This window comes from Ornithorhynchus anatinus, chromosome 7, assembly GCF_004115215.2.
Source record: "Ornithorhynchus anatinus isolate Pmale09 chromosome 7, mOrnAna1.pri.v4, whole genome shotgun sequence".
NCBI lineage: Eukaryota > Metazoa > Chordata > Mammalia > Monotremata > Ornithorhynchidae > Ornithorhynchus > Ornithorhynchus anatinus.
Genome location: NC_041734.1, coordinates 59,251,568 through 59,276,664, shown reverse-complemented (window position 1 = coordinate 59,276,664; position 25,097 = coordinate 59,251,568). Strand labels below are relative to the sequence as shown.

Below are 25,097 nucleotides of genomic sequence, written 5' to 3'. Positions count from 1 at the left end.
TTCTTTTCAATTGCTACATTTTTATTTAACAAAACCAAAGTGTACATTTAATCAATAGAGCTGTACATTCTTCCATATAGAAACACTATTATACAATTAGTTACCCTTTCCCTCCCCCAAAATAGCTTACAAACATCCTACTATTTTTCACTTGCTAGAAGAGCGGGTCCTGCTCAACAGTCCAGCTCTAAATTCTTTTTTAAAAGTGAACATGAAGGAAAAATTAAAAAAAAAAGAGGGAGAGTTAAATTGCAGTTCTCCTGCTCAATCAGGCTAGGTCCACTTGCAGACCAGGACTTAGATTCACATTCCCAGTTTGGCAAGTGGCAGATTTCACACTAGGCTCTGAACTTGAGGCAGGCAGGACAAGAGTTGGTACTATAGTGGGGAGAGGAGACAGGAATGGAAATGGTGGGCAGGTGTGTTTGGTGAGTAGCACCGTATTAGCTGAGCAACAGAGGATAGGACTAATTTAGAGATCTGCCCAAGTGATGCCAACCTCTCACCCAGGAATGAAACAGAATGGGCAAAAAGATAAAAGCAGACCAGACGCCTCAGCCGGGTTAGCTCATCCTAGGCCAAGGCTAACTCTGGCTCTGACAACCTTCTCAAAAAATCCTGTTATTCCTTTTGGGGCCAGAGGGAGAGAAGTGCAGAAACTTTTGAATTTTTCCTGTTCCCTCCCACACTATTGCACAATTTTACTAACGGATTGGAATAACTTGCTCCTTTTCAGATTGCCCATGGCGGTGAACTGAATGTAGGGGAGAAGCTAATTCCCACAGGTTGGCCTTGAAAAATGGCACAAGGTGGATGCCACAGGCTCCAAGGATTTGACAAAGCTCCATCGGGCTGGTTCTCCAACGGAATGGCAGGAGAGAGAGTACGAAAACTCAATCAACCAAAAAGTCAAGAGATTCAGAGATCACCACCCCTAAGGATCCCAAACTTGGGAGGAAATATATTGCACAGTGATTTGAGAACTTTTGTCCTAGAACAATGGGACTGGGAGTCCCGGGACAGAATAAGAAAAGTGGAAAGGAGTGGAGAGAAGGGGGTGGAAGGGAGAGGAAGAAAAGGAGCTTTGCCTTTTTGAAAAGGAAGGCTGAAGACATGATAAAAGTTCCCTGTCTTTTGGAATCACCTCTAAAAGAGTTTAATGGCAGCATCAGGACTTGGGTGGTTCCAAAAGAGACAGCGAAGAAAGAACACTGTCAGTACAGAGAAAGGCAGAGGGAGAATTTTGCTAAATGGAGACTTTGTGGAGATTTCCCAATACCAATCCAGACTCACCTGCCCGCCCCAGAAAACTTTAGAATTCATGTCTAGGATGTCAAAGCCTAAGGAATTGTCAGGGAAACCCTTGAAGAATTCAAAACCCGCTGCCCTGGCCACAGCGTTGGGAAGAAAAGGTACTTCCTCTCTGTCCAAGAACCCATCAGGAAATAGGAAAGAGGCAAATCTGTATTAAAAGTTTGGATTTGAATGAGCTCCTGAGGGAAAGAAGGTCAAGACCGAGATGAGGTCTGGCTTATGCTTCTCCCCTCTCCAGCCCACACACAGGCAGGACTCTCCAATCCCTAATTCACAGTGGCTCACACAGATGATCTTTCAGAATAAACCAGCCATCACTCCAGGTGTCAGCTGGTCTTCCCCCACCCTCCCATCCCATCCCCCCACTCCTTGCCAGCCTCCTACACCGGGACCTCCTCTAAAAGGCAGGCCCAGGCTTTGAGACTAGCATTCAAGCATTGCAACAGCTTTCTCCAAAGGCACCGGGGATTGCCACTCATAAGTAGCTCCCATTAACGAATTTTTTAAAAAGTTTCTTTTGGATGATTTTTCCTTCCTTTTTTTTTAAAAAAAATAATATATATATATAAATAGCTCTTCATTGAAAAATACATCTCCCCAAGTTGAGGTATGTGGTTGCCCGTTGACTCGGCTGAGTGAATACAGTAGAGTGTAAGGGGGAGGTGGGGGGAACCAAGGAGGTCTAACTGGAAACGGCCATTACATAGTTTTTCGAGGGGCTGGTCCGGCCCAGGAGCATCTGGTTCTTGCAGGTGAGGAGCCCATACGACGAGGGGACGGGGGTGGCTTCGTACAGGACGCAGATGGATCCGTCTTCGCCAATGCGGTACGACACCTCGTAAGGGTCCACCCAGAGGGTCAGCTCGCTGGGCAGCAGCTGGTAGAGCTGAGGCAGGCGGAGTCCGATCTGGCTGGCTACTTTGCTGATAATCGGGTCCATCTTGTGGTTAATGCGGATGCAGCGGTAGCCGGAGCCCTTAAAGGGCTTTTCGGGAAACCAGTGATGTTTATAGTGCTCTGTGAGGGAAAACAAAGGGAGGGGGAGAGAAGGTCTGGTTAAGTCAAGCGCCCCTGGGGAGGAAAGTTTCCACAGTCCAGGGAATTTTTTTTTCCAGCACAGAACTGCCAACCCTGGGATTGAGGGAACTGCCAAGCGCCTGTTAGTGGCAGCAGGCTCCGCCGTCCACTGGAGAAAAGCCTAATTGTCTCAGCATGCCCGGGCTTGGCCCGGGCGATCCGGGGGGCCGGCGGGGCTCCCGCAGCTTAGCAGCGGACTGGAAGGCCGAACCCTCTCTTCAGGGCCAGTCAGGCCGTCGACTGGACCTCACGGTAGGGCGGGGAATAATGATAATAATTATGGTATTTGTTAAGCGCTTACGATGTGCCAGGCACTATTCTAAGCGCTGGGTGGATACAAGCAACACGAGGAACCACTCTGGACTTTGAGCTCGTTGTGGGCAGGGAATGTGATATTATATTGTACTCTCCCAAGAGCTGAGGGCAGTGCTTTGCCCGCAGTAAACGCTCAAAACGATTAATAATAATACAAGCTTTCTCCCCCAAACTGCCCCTCAGCATTTATGTGCATTTCCTTATACTCTACTTCTAATACTCTACTTTTACTCTATTTCCCCTAAGATTTATCTTAATGGCTGCCTCCCCCTGTAGACTGTTTGCATCTACCAACTCTATTGTATTGTACTTTCCCAAGCATTCGGTACAGTGCTCGGAACTCCAAAAGCTCTCCATAAACGGCACTTGTTGATCGGCCCTGAGAGGCTCTCGGGGACCCCCAATTTGAACGAGAGCTCCATCCATGTTTTTTGGGAACGAGGAGGAAGTCCCACAGAAGGCAAGGGAGGGAAGGAGCTGTTCAGTGACCCCCCAGCACACGACAGACGGGCCCTTCCCTCGGCTCTCCCCCAGCCCCCCGTCACTTTTACAAAGAGCAGCCGAATCTCTTGCCCCTGAACAGACCCACATTTCTCTCTTGGCTCCCTCCCGGACCCCCAATCGACAAGTTGGTGCTGGGCCAAAATGCAAAGAGAGCAGAACCGGCCTGGAGCTCCATTCTCACGTCCTCTGACACTGGGTTTAAGATTGGAGGGCGGTTCATTGATTCCCACGGTAGTGAGGATAGGGGAGGGTCTCCGGGAGGTTCAAACAACCCCAGATAATAATAATAATAATAATAATAATAATAATAATAATAATAATGGCATTTGAGATCTAATCAGTCCTCAGTTGACAACTTTTCCCTACCACCGAGGCTCGCAAAAGCCGGGGGTGTCCAACAAACTGTAAAGAAGTGTCCTATGGGGAGGGAAGAGAAAGAAGAGAGGCCACTCCGGATCTGCAGAACAGCCCCTCAACTACACTCGGGTCGCGCCCTAATAATAATAATGTTGGCATTTGTTAAGCGCTTACTCTGTGCCAAGCCCTGTTCTAGGCGCTGGGGTAGATACAAGATAATCAGGTTGTCCCACCTAGTCTTCATCCCCATTTTACAGATGAGGGAACTGTGGCCCAGAGAAGCAAAGTGACTTGCCCAAGATCACTTAGCTGACCGGCGGCAGAGCCCGGGATTGGAACCCACGACCTCTGGCTCCCAAACCCGGGCTCTTTCCACCAAGCTCGGCGCCCTAATCAAGTTAAGCGCTATGTGCTAAACGCTGGGGTAGAGACAAGGTAATCAGGCGGTCCCATGTGGGGCTCCCGGTCTTAATCCCCATTTTACAGATGAGGGATCTGAGGCACAGAGAAGTGAAGTGCCTAGCCCGAGGTCACACAGCAGACAAGTGGCGGAGGTGGGATTAGACTGAGCGTTTCCTCTGGGCAGGGCACTCGACTAGGTGTCGAGGAGACTCCAACGGGGGGAAACCACCGAGGAAAATACGTTCCGCTGCGACGGGCACTGGAGGGCCTGGAGTCCGGGGGCGGTGGAGGGCAGCTTCGGTCCACCATCAGCGTGGCTCAGTGGAAAGAGCCCGGGCTTGGGAGTCAGAGGTGGTGGGTTCTAATCCCGGCTCTGCCTCATCCGCTGGGTGACTTTGGGTCAGTCCCTTCACTGGGCCTCAGTTCCCTCATCTGCAAAATGGGGATGAAGACCACGTGGGCCAGCCTGCAGACCTTGTGCTCGGCCCATCGTGAGCGCTGTGCGGCCGAAGCGCTCGGATTCGGCACAGAGAGATAGAGACGCCCCGACGCCCCCCCCCCCCCCCGCCGCCCAACGCCGGCGTGCTCACCCCAGAGGGCCTCCTGGAGGGCGGCGCTGAAGACCTGCAACCTCTGCTCGCTCACGCAGCCCCGGGTCCGGAGGAGGCTGGTGAGGAAGCCCACGGCGGCGGCGATCTCGGGGAGGACGTCGGGCCTCTTGCCGGTCCTGCGGGGCTGGCTCATGGTCGACGGCGAAGGAGCGTCCTGGCCCGGCTGCCGAGGCTCCCTTTTCCGAGGCTCCCCCCTTGCCGAGGCTCCCACCGCCACCTCGATTCTACTCCGTCGGGCCGCTCCGGCCGGGCCCCTTTAATAACCGCGCGCGGGGAGGGGGCGGGGCCCGGCATGCAAATGAGACGGTGACGTCACCCGCCCGGGTGACGCCACTTCTCCGAACCCCCCCCCCCCCCCCCCCCCCCGCCGGGGGCCGTTGCTGTTTCTTAAGCGCTTACGCTTCATTAATAATTCATTCAGTCCTATTTATTGAGCGCTTACTATGGGCAGGGCACTGGACTAAGCGCTTGGAATGGACAAGTCGGCAACAGATAGAGACCGTCCCTGCCCTTTGACGGGTTTACAGTCTAATCGGGGGAGATAATGTTGGTATTTGTTAAGCGCTTACTACGTGCAGAGCACTGTTCTAAGCGCAGGGGTAGACATAAGGGAACCAGGTTGTCCCACATGGGGCTCACAGTCTTCATCCCCATTTTACAGATGAGGGAACTGAGGCACAGAGAAGTGAAGTGACTTGCTCACGGTCACACAGCTGACAAGTGGCAGAGGTGGGATTCGAACCCATGACCTCTGACTCCAAAGCCCGGGCTCTTTCACTCATATTTAGTGAGCCCTTACTGTGTGCAGAGCACTGTGCTAAGCGCTCGGAATTGACAATTGGGCAACAGATAGAGACGGTCCCTGTCAGAGGTCATGGGTTCGAATGTCGGCTCTGCCACTTGTCAGCTGTGTGACTGTGGGCAAGTCACTGAACTACTCTGTGCCTCAGTGCCCTCATCTGTAAAATGGGGATTAAGACTGTGAGCCCCACGTGGGACAACCTGATTCCCCTGTGTCTACCCCAGCACTTAGAACAGTGCTCAGCACATAGTAAGCGCTTAACAAATACCAACATTATAAATGACGGGCTGAGAGTTATTACGTGCCTAGCACTGTTCTAAGCGCTGGGGGAGATACAGGGTCATCAGGTTGTCCCATATGAGGCTCACAGTCTTCATCCCCATTTGACAAATGAGGGAACTGAGGCCCAGAGAAATGAAGAATAATAATAATGTTGGTATTTGTTAAGCCCTTTCTATGTGACGAGCACTGTTCTAAGCGCTGGGGGAGATCCGGCGTTATCAGGGCGTCCCACGGGAGGCTTCCCGGCCTTCATCCCCATTTGACAGATGAGGGAACTGAGGCCCCAAGAAGTGAAGTGACTTGCCCACAGTCACACAGCTGATGGGTGGCAGAGCCGGGATTCAAACCCATGACCTCCGACTCCCAAGCCCAGAGCCTAGGAGGGATGGCGGACAGAGGGGAGGAGGGGGATGGATAATGGTAATGATAATAATGGTGGTGCTTGTTAAGCGCTTACTATATACGGAGCACTGTTCTAAGCGCTGGGGGGATACAAGGTCATTAGGCTGTCCCACGTGGGGCTCATGGTCTTCATCCCCATTTTCCAGATGAGGGAACTGAGGCCCAGGGAAGTGACTGGCCCAGAGTCACAAGTGGCAGAGTCGGAATTAGAACCCACGACCTCTGACTCCCAAGCCCGGGCTCTTTCCACTGAGCCACGCTGCTTCTCTATTCATTCAGCGAGAAGCAGCGTGGCTCAGTGGGGGAAGAGCCTGGGCTTTCATTCATTCAATAGTATTTATTGAGCGCTTACTATATGCAGAGCACTGGACTAAGCGCTTGGAATGGACAATTCGGCAACAGATAGAGACAGTCCCTGCCCATTGACGGGCTCACAGTCTAATTGGGGGAGACAGACAGACAAAAACATTAGCAATAAATAGAATCAAGGGGATGTACACCTCATTAACAAAATAAATAGGGTAATAAAAATATATACAAATGAGCAAATGTGCATAGTGCTGAGGAGAGGGGAAGGGAGAGGGGGAGGAGCAGAGGGAAAGGGGGGAAAAGGGGCTTAGCTGAGGGGTGGTGAAGGGGGGGGGCAGCGAGGCAGCAGAGGGAGCAGAGGGAGAAGGGGAAGTTCAGTCTGGGAAGGCCTCTTGGAGGAGGTGAGCTCTAGTCAGAGGTCGTGGGTTCTAATCCTGGCTCCGCCCCCTGTCAGCTGTGTAACTTTGGACGTCACTTCACTTTTTGATGCCTCAGTGACCTCATCTGTAAAATGGGGATGAAGACCGTGAGCTTCCCGTGGGACAACCTGATTACACTGTATCTACCCCAGAGCTAAGAACAGTGCTCAGCACATAGTAAGCACTTAACAAATACCAACATTATTAGTAGTAGTAGTAGTAGTACTTATTGAGCGCTTACTTTGTGCCGAGCACTGTACTAAGCGCTTGGAAGCCCTATTGAGAGCTCACCTCCTCCAGAAGGCCTTCCCAGACTGAGCCCCTCCTTTCCCTTCCGCTCCCCCCCACCCTCTGCTCTTCCCCCTCCCCCAGCACTGTGCTCATTTGTATATATTTATTACCTTCTTTATTTTGTAAATAAGGTGTATCTCTCCTTGATTCTATTTATCTTGATGATGTCTTTTTTTTAATGGTATTTGTTAAGTGCTTACTATGTGCAAAGCACTGTTCTACTTCTGTTTTGCTTTGCTGTCTCCCCCGTTTAGACTGTGAGCCCGTCATTGGGCAGGGATGGTCTCTATCTGTTGCCGAATTGTACATTCCAAGTGCTTAGTACAGTGCTCTTGCACATAGTAAGCACTCAATAAATACTATTGCATGAATGAATGAAGGAATGTACAATTCGGCAACAGAGACAATCTCTGCCCAATGACGGGCTCGCAGTCTAAACAGCGGTGACTATGTGCCAAGCATTGTCCTAAGCACTGGGAGAGAGACAAGGTAATCAGGTTGTCCCACGTGGGGCTCACAGTCTTAATCCCCATTTTACAGATGAGGGAACTGAGGCACAGAGAAGTGAAGTGACTTGCCCAAAGTCACACAGTAGACAAGCAGCGGAGCAGGGATTAGAATCCATGACCTCTGACCCCCAAGCCTGGGCTCTTCCCACTGAGCCACGTTGCTTCTCTAGCGCCTACGTCATACAGGAAGGGAAGAAGGGTACGTATCCCCCCAAAATAAGGGGGGGCGGGAATTGCAAAAGGAGGTGGAGGCGACAGAGAAGAAAATGGGCAAAGGAAGGAGGCTTTGGAGCTTGCTCCCATAATAATAATAATGATTATAATGATTATGGCATTTGTTAAGCACCACCAGGCACTGTATTTTTTTTCAATAGTATTTAATAGTATTTATTGAGTGCTTACTATGTGCAGAGCACTGTACTAAGCGCTTGGGATGAACAAGTCGGCAACAGATAGAGATAGTCTGGAGAAGCAGCGTGGCTCAGTGGAAAGAGCACGGGTTTTGGAGTCAGGGCTCATGAGTTCGAATCCCAGCTCTGCCACTTGTCGGCTGTGTGACTGTGGGCAAGTCACTTAACTTCTCTGTGCCTCAGTTCCCTCATCTGTAAAAATGGGGATGAAAACTGTGAGCCCCACGTGGGACAACCTGATTCCCCTGTGTCTACCCCAGCGCTTAGAACAGTGCTCGGCACATAGTAAGCGCTTAACAAATACCAACATTATTATTATTATTACAGTCTCTGCCGTTTGACGGGCTTACAGTCTAATCGAGGGAGACAGACAGACAAGAACAATGGCAATAAATAGAGTCGAGGGGAAGAACATCTCGTAAAAACAATGGCAACTAAATAGAATCGAGGCGATGTACAATTCATTAACAAAATAAATAGGGTAACGAAAATATATACAGTCGAGCGGACGAGTACAGTGCTGTGGGGATGGGAAGGGAGAGGTGGAGGAGCAGAGGGAAAAGGGGAAAATGAGGCTTTAGCTGCGGAGAGGTAAAGGGGGGATGGCAGAGGGAGTAGAGGGGGAAGAGGAGCTCAGTCTGGGAACGCCTCTTGGAGGAGGTGATTTTTAAGTAGGGTTTTGAAGAGGGAAAGAGAATCAGTTTGGCAGAGGTGAGGAGGGAGGGCGTTCCGGGACCGCGGGAGGATGTGACCAGGGGTCGACGGCGGGATAGGCGAGACCGAGGGACGGTGAGGAGGTGGGCGGCGGAGGAGCGGAGCGTGCGGGGTGGGCGGTAGAAAGAGAGAAGGGAGGAGAGGTAGGAAGGGGCAAGGTGACGGAGAGCCTCGAAGCCTAGAGTGAGGAGTTTTTGTTTGGAGCGGAGGTCGATAGGCAACCACTGGAGTTGTTTAAGAAGGGGAGTGACATGCCCAGATCGTTTCTGCGGGAAGATGAGCCGGGCAGCGGAGTGAAGAATAGACCGGAGCGGGGCGAGAGAGGAGGAAGGGAGGTCAGAGAGAAGGCCGACACAGTAGTCTAGCCGGGATATAACGAGAGCCCGTAACAGTAAGGTAGCCGTTTGGGTGGAGAGGAAAGGGCAGATCTTGGCGATATTGTAGAGGTGAAACCGGCAGGTCTCGGTAACGGATAGGATGTGTGGGGTGAACGAGAGGGACGAGTCAAGGATGACACCGAGATCGCGGGCCCGAGAGACGGGAAGGATGGTCGTGCCATCCACGGTGATAGGGAAGTCTGGGAGAGGACCGGGTTTGGGAGGGAAGATGAGGAGCTCAGTCTTGCTCGTGTTGAGTTTTAGGTGGCGGGCCGACATCCAGGTGGAGACATCTAAGCCCTGGGGTGGATACGAGCAAAACAGGTTGGACACAGTCCCTATTCCATGTGGAGATCATGGTCTCAATCCCCATTTTACAGATGATGGAATTGAGGCCCCGAGAAATGAAGTGACTTATCCAAGGTCACACAGCAGACAAGTGACAGAGCTGGGATTAGAACTCATAACCTTCTGACTCCCAGGCCCGGGCTCTATCCACTACGCCCTGCTCCCATCTATTCATTCATTTGATGGTATTTAGTGAGCACTTACACTGTGCAGAGCTCTGCTCTAAGTGCTTGGAAAAGTGCTCCCATCCTATTAATTTATTCAATTTTATTTATTGAGCACTTACAATGTGCAGAGCTCTGTACTAAGCACTTGGGAAAGTTCAGTACAACAATAGACACATCCCTTGCCCACAACAAGTTTATAGTTTAGGGACTGTAATGGATAAATCTCACATTTGGTTCAGTCTGAGTCCCCAGAACTAATGTGACCCGAAACTTGGTCACCTTAGGTGGCCTAGTGTGAGACCTAAGAGGGGACACGGACAGAGGGAGAGAGGAGAGAGAGAGAATAAAAGGAAAAGAAAGAGGGGAAGGAGGAGGATAAAGATGGAGAGGGAGGTATATCCAGCTCTGTTGCTGCTGGTACCAACTTATAATATCCTTATAATAATAATAGTAATAATAATAATAATAATACTTGTTAGGCACTTACTATGTGCCAATCACTTTGCTAAGCGCTGGGGTAGATACCATAGAATCAGACTAGATACAGTCCTTCCCTATCCCACATGAGATTCCCAATCAAAGGGGAAGGAAGAACTAGTATTCAATCCCCATTTTACACCTAAGGAAACTGAGGTCCAGAGAAGCTAAGTGACTTGACCAAGGTTACACAGCAGGCAAGTGGCAGAGTCAGGATCAGAACTCAGGTCTTTTGGCTCTCGGTCCTGTGCTCTTTCCACTGAGCCATGCTGCTTCCAACCTTGTCCCCGTAATTCAACCGCTGCCAGGTGCCCCCACCAATACCTGATCCAGGATGGCAGCTAGCTACAACTACTCTAAAACTGACTCCCAGCTCTCAGGCTGAGGACATTTGGAAACACACGGCTTTGTCGGAAACCCCAAAATTTGACTACGCCAGAAACTCCGCAGATAGTTCAGGTGTGCGGGCAGCGGCAACTGCTACTGCTGCTACTGAAAGAGGAACATTCCTTCCCTCCTTCAGTGATAGAAATAGAAACTTCCCCCTTGGTTCTTCGGTCTCTTCTTCTCAAACTAAAATGGAGCCCACCTTTGGATAATGGGGTAAAACCTCCAGATCATGACCATTCTTCCCAAACTGGGACGTATCCTCACATTACCGAACCCTGGGGATATCCTCATTCCAGACAGGTCTTCTCCAGACTGTAAACTCCTTGAGGACAGGGATCATGTCTACCCTCTCTAATGCAGTGTACTCTCCCAAGCTCTTGGTACAGAGCTCTGCACCCAGTGAACCCTCCCTTCCTCTTCATAATTGACAGACATATCCCCCCTTCAAGCCTTACTGAAGGCACGTCTCCTCCAAGAGGTCTTCCCCAACTAGGCCCTCCTTTCCTCTTTTCCCATTCCCATCTGTGTCACCCTGGCATTTGGCTTTGCACATTCTATTCGCACCTCAGCCCCACACCACTTTTGTACATATCTATAATTTACTAATTTATAGTCACTTCTTGTTCCCTGTCTATTCATTCAGTAGTATTTATTACTATGTGCAGAGCACTGTACTAAGCGCTTGGAATGTAGAGTTCGGCAACAGATAGAGACAATCCCTGTCCATTGACAAGCTTACAGTCTAATCGGGGGAGACAGATGGACATAAATGAGACAACCTAATCGCATTAAATCGAATCAAGGGGATGTACACCTCATTAACAGAATAAATAGGTAATAAAAATATAACAGTAAGTTCACTATGGGCAAGGAACGTGTCTATCACCTCTGTTAATTTGTTTCTCCTTAGCACTAGAGTACAGTGCTCTCCACCTAGTAAGCACTCAATAAATGCGATTGATTGACTGATGGACCAACCATTTCCACATCCCCAGGATTGATCCATGCTGGGATTGGTTTCCCTGGCGCAAGAGAAAGCAAGACAGAGTTCTCTGAGTCCCATGACATTTGAGGTTTTGCCCCTTCTAATGCCCTTTCCAGCTAGCATCACGCAGCCACCTCTGGGGATGGACCAAGAATAGATTCAGAACAGTTACAAAGAGACACTAACCAACAATGAAAATATTTCGTATCTATGGTAGCAATTGTTCCCACATTCCTCATCAAAGCGTATATTTTGACTCAGCGCTAGGCAGCTAAAGGGCAGCAAACAAGACAAGTCCCCTACTCCCACCTTTTTAAATTTTCACGTCTATGGAAATGTACTTGCTTAGTCTAGGAAAGGAGGAGGGGAATTTTAGGCCACTCGGTTGACTCAGACTAGTGGGCCCATATTTCCTGACTAAAGTGAGAAATTGTCTATGTTCACACTGTCTCTATCAGAGAATTTGCACCTTGGAGGGAGATGAGGGGTGAGAGGCCACAGGGCAACTGGGCTAGAGTATAAATGGCTCATTGCAAACTAGCACCACTGCAAAGTACCAATACAAGTCCTACTAGCCATAGAACATACCTTTCTCTTCTTAACTAGTGTCCAATTATTACTCACCTCAGTGGCAGGAAGCCAAAAGAGGTGTAACTACTGTACTTTCACAGAATAGTGTACCAGAAATTCTCTCATCCTCATCCACTATCCCCACCTTCAAAGCCTTATTAAAGTCACATCTCCCCCAAGAGACCTTCCTTAACTAAACCCTCACTTCCCCTACTCCATCTCCCTTGAACTTGTATCTGTACCCTTTACTCACCCCACCCTCAGCCCCACGGTACTTTGTACATATCTATAATTTATTTTAATGTCCATTTCCCCCTCTAGACTGTAAGCTCCCTATGGGCAGGGACCCTGTCTACCAACTGTTCTATTATGCTCTCCCAAGCACTTAGTAGCAAGCTCCGCACACGGTAAGCGCTCAGTAAATATGATAGCCTCATTGTCAGCAGTATCATCTTCAGACTTAAGGAGAACTCTGTGTACATATGAATATGTATTGGAGTGTATTTGCTGTGCGTATGCTATTTGGTCTTTCTATTTGAAAGTCATGCTTGAGGTGACCCTGTTCCTCCTGCTCTATGGTGATATCCTGTCTGGCAGAGGCCTAACATCAGGGAAACACCAAAAACCTGAATTTCCTTTCCAGGCAGCGATGGAAAGATGCCAGTTGAGTGCATTCATGATTTCCAGTCAGCATCCTCAGATGTGTTTGCCATTTCCCAGTTCCCCTCAGTTCACTGGCTTTGTCAAGAGGAGCTTTGAAGTACCTCTACTTTGGAACCCACCCCCTAGGACTCCCTCTCACGCCCCCAAGGAGGATGTGAGATACAGGAACAGGAGAGACTGGAAGATGTTGCCCTTCAACATTTAAGAGAAGCAGCGTGGTGTAGTGGATAGAGCAGGGCCTGGGAGTCAGCAGATCATGTGTTCTAATCCCAGCTCTGCCATGTGTCTGCTGTGTGACCTTGGCCAAGTCACTTCACTTCTCTGGCCCTCAGTTACTTCATCTGTAAAATGGGGATTGGGATTTTGAGCCCCACATAGGACAGGGACCGTGTCCAACCCGATTTACTTGTAACCACCCCAGTGCTTAGTACGGTGCTTGGCACATAGTAAGTGCTTAACAAATACCATTATTATTATTACTCATTCAGTGGGGAGAGCCTGAGGGATGTGGAAATCACTGTCTCTCTGGAAGCTTCAATCCGTAGAATACAGCACAGTATGATCTGTAGATTCTTATGGGTTCAGAGTCAATCAATCAGTGGTATTGACAGAGCTCTTACTATGTGCAGAGCACTGTCCTAAGCACTGAGGAGTATTAGCAGACACATTCCCTGCCCATAACGAGCTTACAATCTAGAAGATGGTGGCAGGGGGTGGATATTCCCCCCATCCTTTCCCAGTCCTCCAGTTCCCCCCACTCCTTTCCAGTCCTCCTGTTCCCTCCCCGACTCCTTCCCAGTCCTCCTGTTGCCCCCACCCCTTCCCAATTCTCCAATTCCCCCATCCCTTCCAAGTCCTTTGATTACCCCCAACCTTTCCCATTTCCAACTCTCCCACTTTGATTCTATATATTTGCTATTGTTTTAATGAGATGCTTAGATGAGATTCTATTGTTCAATGAGAATCCCCTTGATTCTATTTATTGCTATTCTTCTTGTCTGTCCGTCTCCCCCGATTAGACTAAGCCCGTCAAAGGGCAGGACTGTCTCTGTTACCGATTTGTCCATTCCAAGCGCTTAGTACAGGGCTCTGCACATAGTAAGCGCTCAATAAATACTATTGAATGAAATACTATTGAATGAATAAATTTTTCAGGGTCTCTTCCAATCCATGGAGACCATGATTTGGGGAGCCCAAGCTCAGCTCCTAAAGGCCAGGAAATCTGGCTTTACGACATTCCAGACGCTACCCCATACTACAGTGTGGCAACTCAGGAATAGTCACATGAGGCTAAGTCAACAGGCAACAGAGATGATCAAAGAGCAGACTTGGCATTTCCCTTCTCCACATCAGCTCCAGGGGCTTGCGCTCATGGGTTGCTTCAGGATAGTAGGTTCTTACAATACAGCAGAATTAGCAGACATGTCCCCTGCCCATAACAAGTTTTCAGGCTAGAGGAATAAGTTGAAGAGGAATGGGTCACAGACTGTGGTGGCCAGATGAGTGGGTTTAATTGGGAAAGACAACTTACTCTAAACTGTAAGCTTCTTACAGGCAGGGAATATGTCTAACAACTTGGTTATATTGTACTCTCCCAAGTGCTCAGTGAGTGTTCTGCACACAGTAAAGGCTAAGTAAATACCACTGATTGATTGATTAGGAGAAGGCCTTGATCTCTGGTAGAATAGGAGGGAGGATGGCAAAAAGGAGCAGGGAAGCTGTGCCAGGTAGGAGAGGTGGTTTGGGTAAAAACTTGGGAGAAGGTGGAATGGGTGTAGGGGACTACAAGAAACAAATTCTCCCTGTGTTTTGCTGCAGACCATTCCCTACCTCCTAGGAAAATGTCACCGCCTCAACCACTGCCCGCTGTTTCCAGGTGATGTGCCCCAGTACAAAAATAGATGTGGATGACGCCAGCTCATGCCCACTCGATGCCATGGCAACCTAGCTAGACAGGGAAGGGCTGAAAGTACCAGGGCCTCTCTGGCAGGGTGGTGGGCTAATCTGGAGAGAGATATGGGGGTCGGGAGACAAACTCCTTACCAGGAGCTTTAGAGCACTCAATCAACTTGCACCATCGTACCTCACCTCACTAATCTCCTACTTCCACCCATCCCGCATACTCTCCTCCCCTAACCCCACCTTACTCACTGTGTCCTGATCTCTTCTATCTCACCAGAGACCCCTTTCCCACATCCTCCCCCTAGCCTGGAACTCCCTCCCCCTCCATATACACCAGACCACCAATCTCTCCACCTTCAAAGCATTATTAAGATCACAACACCTCCAAGAGGTGTTCCCGATTACACCCTCTTTTATAAATTACTTATGCATTCATAATAATGTCTGTCTCCCCCTCTAGACTGTAAGCTCGTAGGGTACATGTCCGCTAATTCTGTGATATTGTACTCTCCCAAAGGCTTAGTACAGTAACCTACACATAGTAATCACTCAGCAAATACCACTGATTGATTGATTGATTGAGGTACTTGGGAAAGAGAACCACTCCCTGATCTAATGGAGGCCCAGAGAAGAGGAGAAGAGAGTACAGGGAAAGGGGAATGAGAGAGGGTAGCCAAATGAAGTCAAAGGGTTCATTCCTGCTCTTTCCAAGACTCTGGTCCTGTTAGTTTTCCCTGCTAAGTGGGTTTTCACGCCTGCTTAAAAAAGGAATACTACCAAATCGGAGTGTGTGAACTCACTTTTAATTGATTTCTGAGTTCTCCTACTCTTCGTTGGGCCAAAGATTGTTCCCTCCCTGCCTAAAAGTTCTGAGATAGAGCAGAGGGGCACCACCATTATTGGGAGGGGGCTTGGTGAAGGAAACACTCCAGACACACAGTGACATGCCAGCTAACATTCTTCTTGCTCAGTATTAGGCCCGTCTGCCTATCTGCCTGGTTCACAGCAAGAGGCCACAGTCTGCTCCCAGGAAAGACATAAGAACTGTCAATCCATCAGTGGCATTATTGAGCTCTTACTAGGTGCAGAGCACTGTACTAAACACTTGGGAGAGTACAATTCAACAGAGTTAGCAGACACGTTCCCCGCTCGTAACGAGCTTCAGTCTAGAGACGAACTTACAGTCCAAAGGAAGGGTCTAACTCTCTGCTGTGTGTAGTGTGATCTCAGCATGGCTCCCCTCTGTCTAGGATGATCCCAGAATAGGGGTGCCAACCTGAAATTCAGGGGACTGGTCCTGGGACGGTTCCAGGTGGGAGAGGATGTAACAGCCAGTCTCTGTATAGTTATCGCTCTCAGCATTCACTGAACTGTTACCTCCTTCTCCAGCTGAATGGATTCACAGTCAGTCCAGGAGTTCAGTCAGAGGCATTCCAGACCCACTCATCATTCATGATACATATTGCAACACAACACGCTGCACTGATATTGCTTCCTTCTGGAGGGAGTTTTATATTTGGTTTGGGTATTCAATTAAGGGTTTTCTCTGCAAGTTTTCCATCCACCCCCTTGGTATTTTGAAGTGGAAACAGATCACTGGACACAATCCCTTTAGATTTCCAGAACAGGGGCTCTGAAAGCATTATGGCCTAGTGGAAAGAGGAAGTGGGTTCTATTGATAATAATAACTATGGTATTTGTTAAGTGCTTACTGTGTGCCAAGCACTGTTCTAAGCACTGGGGTAGACACAAGGTAATGAGTTTGCCCCACGTGGCGCTCACAGTCTTAATCTCCATTTTACAGATGAGGTTACTTGAGGGTCAGAGGAATGAAGTGACTTGCCAAGACTACAGAGCAGACTAGTGGCGGAGCCGGAATTAGAACCCATGACCTTCTGACTCCCAGGCCCGTGCTTTATCCACCAAACCATGCTGTTTCCATTCCTACCTCATGCCTGCTGTGTCACTTAACTGCTCTCTGCCTCAGTTTCCTCATCTGCAAAAATGGGGATTCAATACCTGTTTTCCTTCCCACTTAGAATTATATCCACATGGGAGCTGATTATCTTGTACCTACCCCAGGGCCTAGTAAAGCACTTGGCACATAGTAAGCACTTAACAGTTACCACAATTATTATTAAAAATCCCTGAGGACAGACATGGTGTCCAGGACTGGTAGTTTTTTATGGTATTTAAGCGCCTACTGTGTGTCAAGCACTGACCTATATGCTGGGGTAGATATAAATCAAGTTGTACACAGTCCCTGTCCCTCATGGGGCTCACAATCTTTGTAATGGGTAGAGTGGGGAAGGATGTCATCCACTCAGTAGAACCATACTCAGTAGCTCTCTCTCCCAGGGAATTGACTCCACACGCTGTGGTAGATGAGTTTGGGATGTTGATTGACTGCTGCTGCCTCCAGATGTATCAGCCTCATCCAGTCTGATTTTTTTTAGAGTCTGGTCTTGGGCCTCGCCCACCTCCTGTTGGCCCTGAGATAGGACCAGCCCCTCCTCCCACCCACAGGAATACCCCGATACAAGATACGAGCGGTCTGGAAGAAAACTATGAGCTGAAAGGACGGCCTGGGAATCCAACCCGAGGCTCCAAGAAAGGAACACGTTTAATCTCAGGATTCCCCTGTTCCTCCACCTCACCATGAGGCTAGTAGCACATTCTTCCCTCTTCCTCCTCTTTCCAATCAATCAATCATTGTTACTGAGCACTTACTATATGCAGCACACTGTACTGCTTGGGGATTAACTGTGACCCTCACATGGGACAACCTGATTACCCTGTATCTACCCCAGCGATTAGAACAGTGCTCTGCACATAGTAAGCGCTTAACAAATACCAACATTATTATTATTATTACTAAGCGCTTTGGAGAGTACCATACAAGAGAATTAGTGGGTATGTTCTCTGTCATTGTTATTATGGTATTTGTTAGATGCCTACTTTGTGCCAAGCACTGTACTAAGCTCTGGAGTGGATACAATCAAATCGGTTTGAACACAGTCCCTGCCCCAAATGGGGCTCACAGTCTCAATCCCCATTTTACAGATGAGGTAACTGAGGCCCAGTGCAGTGACTTGCCCAAGGTCACACAGCAGACAATTGGCAGAGCCGGAATTAGAACCCATGGCCTTCTGACTCCCAGGCCCGATCTCTACCCACTATTCATTCATTCATTCATTCAATAGTATTTAATGAGCGCTTACTATGTGCAGAGCACTGTACTAAGCGCTTGGAATGAACAAGTCGGCAACAGATACAGTCCCTGCCGTTTGACGGGCTTACCGTCTAATCGGGGGAGACGGACAGACAAGAACCATGGCAATAAATAGAGTCAAGGGGAAGAACATCTCGCACTATGCCATACAGCTTCTCATAACGAGAAGACGAGCTTGCAGTCTAAAGGGGGAGACAGACATTAATATAAATAAACTGTAGTTGAGTGCTTACTGTGTGTAGAGCACTGTACTAAGCAATTGGGAAAGTACAATATAAAAATTGGAAGACACGCTCGCTCCTTGCTCACTACTCCTCTCCCTGGCCCCTCACACCACTCCCCTGCTCACTTCTTCTCCAGAAAGTTCTCAGCTTAAACCACCTCTTTCTCCTCCTTGCTTACCTATCCTGCCACCCCTAGGCACGTCAGGTACATCTGGTAACAAACCAGGACTAGCTGAAAGTTGAGGGAGCTGAACTGAGGTCAGACAGGGAGGAGAGAAGACCCTGCCTGAATTCTGGACAGGTGAACCCCTTCTCCTCCTGAAGGATTTCCCAAGAAGAGTCTCAGACTACAGAGAGGACCAAGAGAGGCCCCTCACTGCCTGAAAAATAATCTGTTCTTCCCAGGAAATTCCTCAAATCGATCTTGGACTCCGGGATTTTTTTACTGTTATAGTATTTGTTAAGTGCTTACTATGTGCCAGGAATGGTATTAAGTGCTGGGGTAGATGCAAGCTAATCGGATTGAACACAGTCTTCACCTCCATTTTACAGATGAGGTAACAGGCACAAAGAAGGATAGTGACTTACCCAAGGCCACACACAGCAAACAAGTGGTGGAGGCAAGTTTAGAACTCAGGTCCTCTGAGTCCCAGGTCCATCATGCTCTTTCCGCTAGGCCACACTGCTTCCCTAGGATTCTAGGAAAAGGTGAAGGGCTACCAAGCCAACGGCACCCCAAATGGCTCAGCTTCTCTTCCCCATCCTCAGAGTAGGGAGTTCCATCTTCTGATACCGAAGCCATAGGAGAGGGCCAGGCTAAAACAAAACTCTAGAGAAAAGAGGTAAGGGGAGCCTATTGGAGAGAAGAGACCCCAGACCAGAGACTCCTAACAGGGAAGGAGGATTCTTATTGCTGGAGTGGGTGTGGGCCTCCTCCAGAGTCAGTGGCTGGGGCTAGATAAGGGACCTAGATGGTCTACATTCCAGCTGGGAGAGTGGGAAGGGGAGGCCAGAGGACATGGGAGGCAACCTTGAGAAAGAAAAATGAGAAGTTCATCTCAGGGTAATGGATGAAGCTTGGGCAACTTCCCCAAACAGCCTGGGTCTCTCTGCTTCTCTGGCAGTGATGAAGAAAGAATGGATGTTGGGTTGGGTCCTCACTGGACTGCCGGTTTGAGTCCAGAGAGTGCCTAACCAAAGTTACTCATTATTTGATATTAATTTCATTGTTATTCTTCTTAATAAATGCCTTAAAAACAGTTACTATGAGGGGAATACTGATCATTTGTTCTCCACATCCCTATGAGGAAATGGGCTGAAATTATAGCGGAGTAAATTGTGATTAGGCCCAAAGAAAAATTCCTTCACCATTAAAAGGTTTAGAGAGATGGATGGGAATCTCTACCTCTAGAGAGCTTTACAAACAGTGTAGATGCCTGCTTATGTAGGATACTTTAACTTAACGTGACTCGAGGCGGGGGACTGGACTAGATGACCTCTGGAAGCCCCTTTTAGTTCTAGGATTCTTCATTTGGGCCTAGCAAAGGGAGAGTGCATCTCAGGCCCTTTTGCTCTTGAAGTAGCAAACAAGAGACTGTGTGCTGATCAGGCCTCACAATTTGGAAGTTAAATCATCCTCAAACAATCCCCTCCCAGGGCTGGCCCTTCTACCCTGGCCTGGGGAGGCAAGACAGACTCTTTCCAAGTGCAAAAAGGACAATTAGCTACAGTAATTGTGGGAGTAATCCAGGCACAGTCACGGCCACTAAAGAATCATCCTCAAAATCCTTCATGGCCTGGCTGAGGGCTCTATGAGGTCTACTGAGGAGTGGTTTGGAATACCCCAAAGCAACTTTACTACCTGGCACAGAGTCAGAAGAAATCGGGTGTCTTCCGCTCTCAGCACCAGGTGCAAAACCTCAACCAGGAAGGCTTGACTGCCAATGTTAGCTCAGCCAGACCCACTGCAAAGTATTCTGAGGTTGGGGCGGGGAAGGGGTTGGTCAGCCGGAGTAGTGAATTGAAGTAGAACTGATTGTTTTGGTAAGAGTTGGATAGCACAGGAGTTCAGATCAAACAACCTGCCCACTCTCCCCACCCCCAAACTGACTTGGCCAAGTGCAAGGGAGAGAGATGTCCACCATTATAGATTACAAACTTCTTTACATAGTTATATTGTAAACTCCTTGAGGGTAGGGATCACGTCTACTAATCCTATTGCACTCTGATTTCAAAGCACTTAGTACAGTGCTTGGCACACTGTAGACACTCAGTAAATACTATTGGTTGATAAATTCACTGTTAACCTGGATAAATGCCTTCCAGGGTAGAGGGAGAAGGTAAAAGTAAGAGGATTCTTTGGAGAACTCCTCTGTCCTCTCTGGGTGACATTTCATAAATGCAGTAGGAATGTTCCTCCCTTGGCTAGGCCAAGGGAAATTTATGGCCTTAGATAAACACTAAGCCTCACACCACGTCCTACTCTAGCCAAGACCTTGAACCAAAGGAATGGAAGAGGCAAGGAGCAAAACCAGCCAATTCTGAGAGATGCTTTCATTTTCTCCAGGAACGAGGGGGAAAATACTGGGGGAACAAATTCCCCCTGCCCTGGGCAGTTAGAAGCTGGGAATTCCCCTGATTTTAAAATCTATCCCAAAAGGAGAAACGAGGATAGCAGAGCATAGCATTTTTCACTTTAATTTCGCCCTCACACAGGGCTTTGTTTGAAAGCTTGGTGCTTGGTTACTGACAGACACCAGCTGGCCTGACTCTCCTCCCAACTTGCCGCCCACAACCGGCTGCTCGGTCTACTCCCAAAAAAGGAATGCATTTCCCCTGTAGTGTAGCCTCTGACGTGGCCGGGCCTGCCCACGTCAGCAGCCCCTGCTCCCCAGGAGAAGAAGGTTGGCCAGCCCGGCTCAAAAACATGTGACGTAGGAGCTGGGCTGGCCACCGGACACACACAAAACAGCCTGCGCTATTAACTCTTCTCATTCTGGTGTGAGACAACTGTTCCAAATTCAATCAAGCCCACATGTTGTGTACTTTGTATCGGTTTGAATATGTGTTTACTCGGGCAAACAATAATAAGAAGGGTATTTGTTAAGCGCTTACTATGTACCAGGCACTGTACTAAGTGCTGAGGAACTGGACTGAGCATGGATGCCTCATATTTTGTAAACATAGGCTCCATCTCATTAGGTTAGTGAATAAGCTTGTTCATATATGAGTGTGCTTTGTGTGTATGTGTGATTAAAGGGAAAGTACATATCCCAGATGAGTCAAGTCCTCTCGTCCCATATATTGCAACCGCAATTTAATCTAGGTTTACAGGAGGACCAATAGTGTACATGATCTGCGCCCTGTTTTCCAAACCCTCCCATCCCCCCTTCTCCCCCTCCCCCTTTCCCCTGTAAAAAGGAAACTCACATGGGGAAGTAATTAAGACAAGGAGAGCTGGGGTAGATGTGGGTGGGGAGACCAAGCAGACTTAATTTGCACCGGGGCCTAGAATGTGAGCTCCTTTTTGGGCAGGGAATGTGTTTGATGTTATATTGTACTCTCTTAGAGTTAGGTACAGTGCTTTGCACACAGTAAGCACTCAAATACAGTTAATAATAATAATGACAACATATGGTAAACTGGTAGCATTGGAGGAGAAAATGGCTACCTGCCCCATAGGACTCATCTATAAGGGTTGGGATAGTAAAGCTAGAGGAGAGGATTGAAAGGCAGGACCTGTGGCCCGCTGAGAAGGGAGGGGAAGGAAGAGGGGCGAGGGGGCCAAAGAAGTGATCTGCTCCCAAACCCCCAGAGGAAGTGGAGCGAGAATCCAGGTTTCTGGAGTTACACATGCCCCTGCCCCCTCCCGGACCTCAGAATGTAAATGAAGACACTCCACCACCCCGGGGCAACTCTCTCCTGATCCTCACCCTTCCTCCTAAAATGAGCTGCCCCGGGAAAGTCACCCCCCAACCAAGCCGAGTAGGGTGGGCTCAGGCCAGAACGAGATAGCTCGAATTCAGCTTGGGGCTAGGCCACCGGAAGGCACTCAGTAAGTAGCAGCCCATGACGAAGAGAAGGACGCTGGGAACATCCCCGCCCCCCGATGAGCTGAGCTCTGTTGTTGTGGTGTTTGGCAGGCTGCCAGGGCAGAGGCCAGGAAATAAATGGGTCCCAAAATAGAATGTGTGTGTCTGTGGGAGGGGGGGGGCCCTAAGGTTCCCCTCTGCTGGGTGGTGGGTGGGAGGTGTTGCTATGACAGGGGAGGGGGACATGAGGTGGCTGCCTCCTTAGAAGCCAGGGGGAGGGGACCGGAATGCCTAGACCCAGCCAATCCAAAGTCAGGGATTTCAATTTCATTTACTTTCCTCTCCCCCCACTCTCCCTTCCTTCTCCAGGAAATAATTGCTACACCCGACCTAGGTATTTGCGACAACATATTGGACTCCTTAGGCTGGCAGATCCACTTGATTCATGCCCCTGCCTCCAGGCAGGGGCCATCTCTTAACCACTGGAGAAAGACAATCATGTGTTCTTTTCTCCAGGAAGAGTTTCACAACTGGGCGCAAGACCCCGGAGAGGTCAGGAAGTTCTCCCTAATGCTAAACTTAAATGCCTCCAGCTGAGGGTTCAACCCATTTCCTCTTCTGTTCTTAGTGGTGGGGGGAGGAGAGAAAGACAGAGACACAGACAGACAACACAGACACAAAACAGCTATTCATCATATTTATTATCTTTGTTAAATTTTTTTAAACAAAGAAGCTTCCCACCCGGACATTTTGGGTCTTTCATCATAACCCACAGCACAGATGCCTAAAGCTCTCTACCCCAAACCTGCAAGTTTTGAACAATGATCTGAGAGGGTCACACCCAGGGTGGGTAAGGTTGCCTAGAGCCAGATTGGTTAGGGTGGCTGGCCAGCCTGTAAATCAACTGTTAGTCTCGTAGAGCCTAGCCTAGACTTGGACTCCCCTATAGGTTCAGAGCAAATACACCCAGGATGAATCAATCAGGGTGCAATAAAAACATAGTCTGGGCTCTGTCCCCTCCCTCTCTCCTTCATGCCCTCTCTTCCTCCCAGTTCTAGTCTTCACAGGCCAGGGCTCTGCAGTCTAGAAGCAGTGAACCAACCCAGTCCCCCCCCCCCCCCCCCACTGCATTCTAAGTAAAAACCACTTTCTGTACTTCCAAACAAAAAATGAAAATAACTCCTGGGATGGTCACCTTCCAGACTGAAGTTAGCCCAGGAAGTAAGATTCCTCCATGATATGTGTGTGTCCTGGAGACGGGAGCTGAGTGGCTCTGGATAGCTTTGGTAGTGGTAGGGTTGGGGGAAAGAGGGTGGGCTCCTTAAAATAACTCTCTCCACTTAATCTGTGGTACTTAGTGAGCACTTTACTATGTGCAGAGTACTAAAGTGTTTGGGAAAGTACAATACAACTGTGATAGCCGACATGTTCCCTGCCTACGAGTTTACAGTCTAGTGGAGGATCCTTTAAGGAGCCTTGATTCCTTTTTCCTGGTGTGACTTGACATTCGTGCAGCATCGACTGGGTGTGTGTCACTTCTTCCAGGAGCAGAGAAATAATAGAACTTCAAAGGGGAATTGCTACAGAGAAGAGAGAAGTCCACAGTCTTCCATAAACGATACACCAAAAAGTTCCAAAATGTCAAGTCTAGAACGTGCAACATCCACTTAGGTTACTTGTGGACATACAGCAGTTTATGGGGTGGGAAGGGAGTTTATACAACCTCGACAGAAGGTGAGAGCTGAGATCCGACACCCAAAATGCAGTTTCTGCGGTGTAACGAGGGGTGGTTTATACAATCTCACCAAAGGGTGAGATCTGACAATATCCTATGCAGAAAATGCAGCTTCCTGTGGTGTAACTCCATACCGTTGGGACCCAACCCCCTCCTGAAAAATCATACATCTGATTTCATGCTACAGCAACCACTGAAATGTCTGCGCTCCTAGGGAGGAGCCTTGATGAACCAACCAGACCGCATCCAGGGGAGGAGGGGAGTTTTGACCAGCAAATCCGGGAAAATCCCTACCCTTACGAAATGGGCAAGTGGAGATTAACACTGATATGGAGCCGGTTTGTAAAGGTCTCAACCCGCAGTTCCAGTCAGTGTGAATTCTGATTCCCATGCCCTTTTCCACTCGCCCTAACGACCTCTTCAATTTAAAGTTAGGAGTGAAACAAAAACCAACTCCTGCCTGCTTTCTGTTTGAGAACCAGAGCCCAGAGGGAAGCTCAGCGATCTGCTGCTTCTTGTGGTGAAAGCTGAGAGATACTACAGAACAATGTGGCTAGCAAACAGAGTTTAGGCCTGAGAATCAGAAGGACCTGAGTTCTAATCCCTCCTCTGTCTGCTGTGTGACCTTGGGCAAGTCACTTAAATTCTCTGTGACTCAGTTACCTCATCTGTAAAATGGGGATTAAGACTGTGAGCCCCATGTGGGATGTGGACTGTCTCTGAATTCATTATCTTGTATCTACCCCGCTGCTTAGTACAGTGTCTGATGCATATTAAGCCCTTAAATACCATGAAAAGTCTCCCACCCCAACGACCCCCCCCATATTCCCAAATAGGGCCTGAACTGCCTCCTGCCCAACAGCAGAGATTGTATCATAAGAAGGAGTGAGTCAGACTGGTGGCCTGGAAGGACCAAGAAGGGGTCATCGAGTCTATCTCCCAGCCTCTACTCTTACCTCAAGCAGATGAGGGGCTCTTCAGTCTTCAAAGTTCCCCAGAGGGAGGTGTCACATTCTTCCTTGATCAACCATGCAATGAATGCTTCATTATTGAGAAATAATACCTGAGCTCTTACCTAAATCCCTCATGCTGCCTTTCCAAAGCCCAGACTCTACATTTGAGAATGAGGGAGCGACATCAGATCAGTAGTAGTATTTTTAAGTGCTTACCGTTGTCAGAGCACTGTACTAAGTTTGGGAAGTTATATATGGACCTGTCCCCTCAAGGGGCTCAGGCAGTGAGGGTTCCCTATATTTGAAGCTTCCTTGTTGACTCTCT

At 48.8% G+C, this 25,097-nt stretch overlaps 1 protein-coding gene across 1 annotated transcript; it reads right to left on the bottom strand.

Annotated features, from left to right (window-relative positions):
• BTG2 (BTG anti-proliferation factor 2) lies at positions 1–25,097 on the bottom strand. The gene is made up of 3 exons (XM_029069266.2): positions 24,776–25,097; positions 4,560–4,834; positions 1–2,331 (listed from the first exon to the last, which is right to left on the bottom strand). Exons 2-3 carry the CDS (start codon positions 4,711–4,713, stop codon positions 1,997–1,999), a joined length of 489 nt encoding a protein of 162 aa, XP_028925099.1. The 5' UTR covers positions 4,714–4,834; positions 24,776–25,097; the 3' UTR covers positions 1–1,996.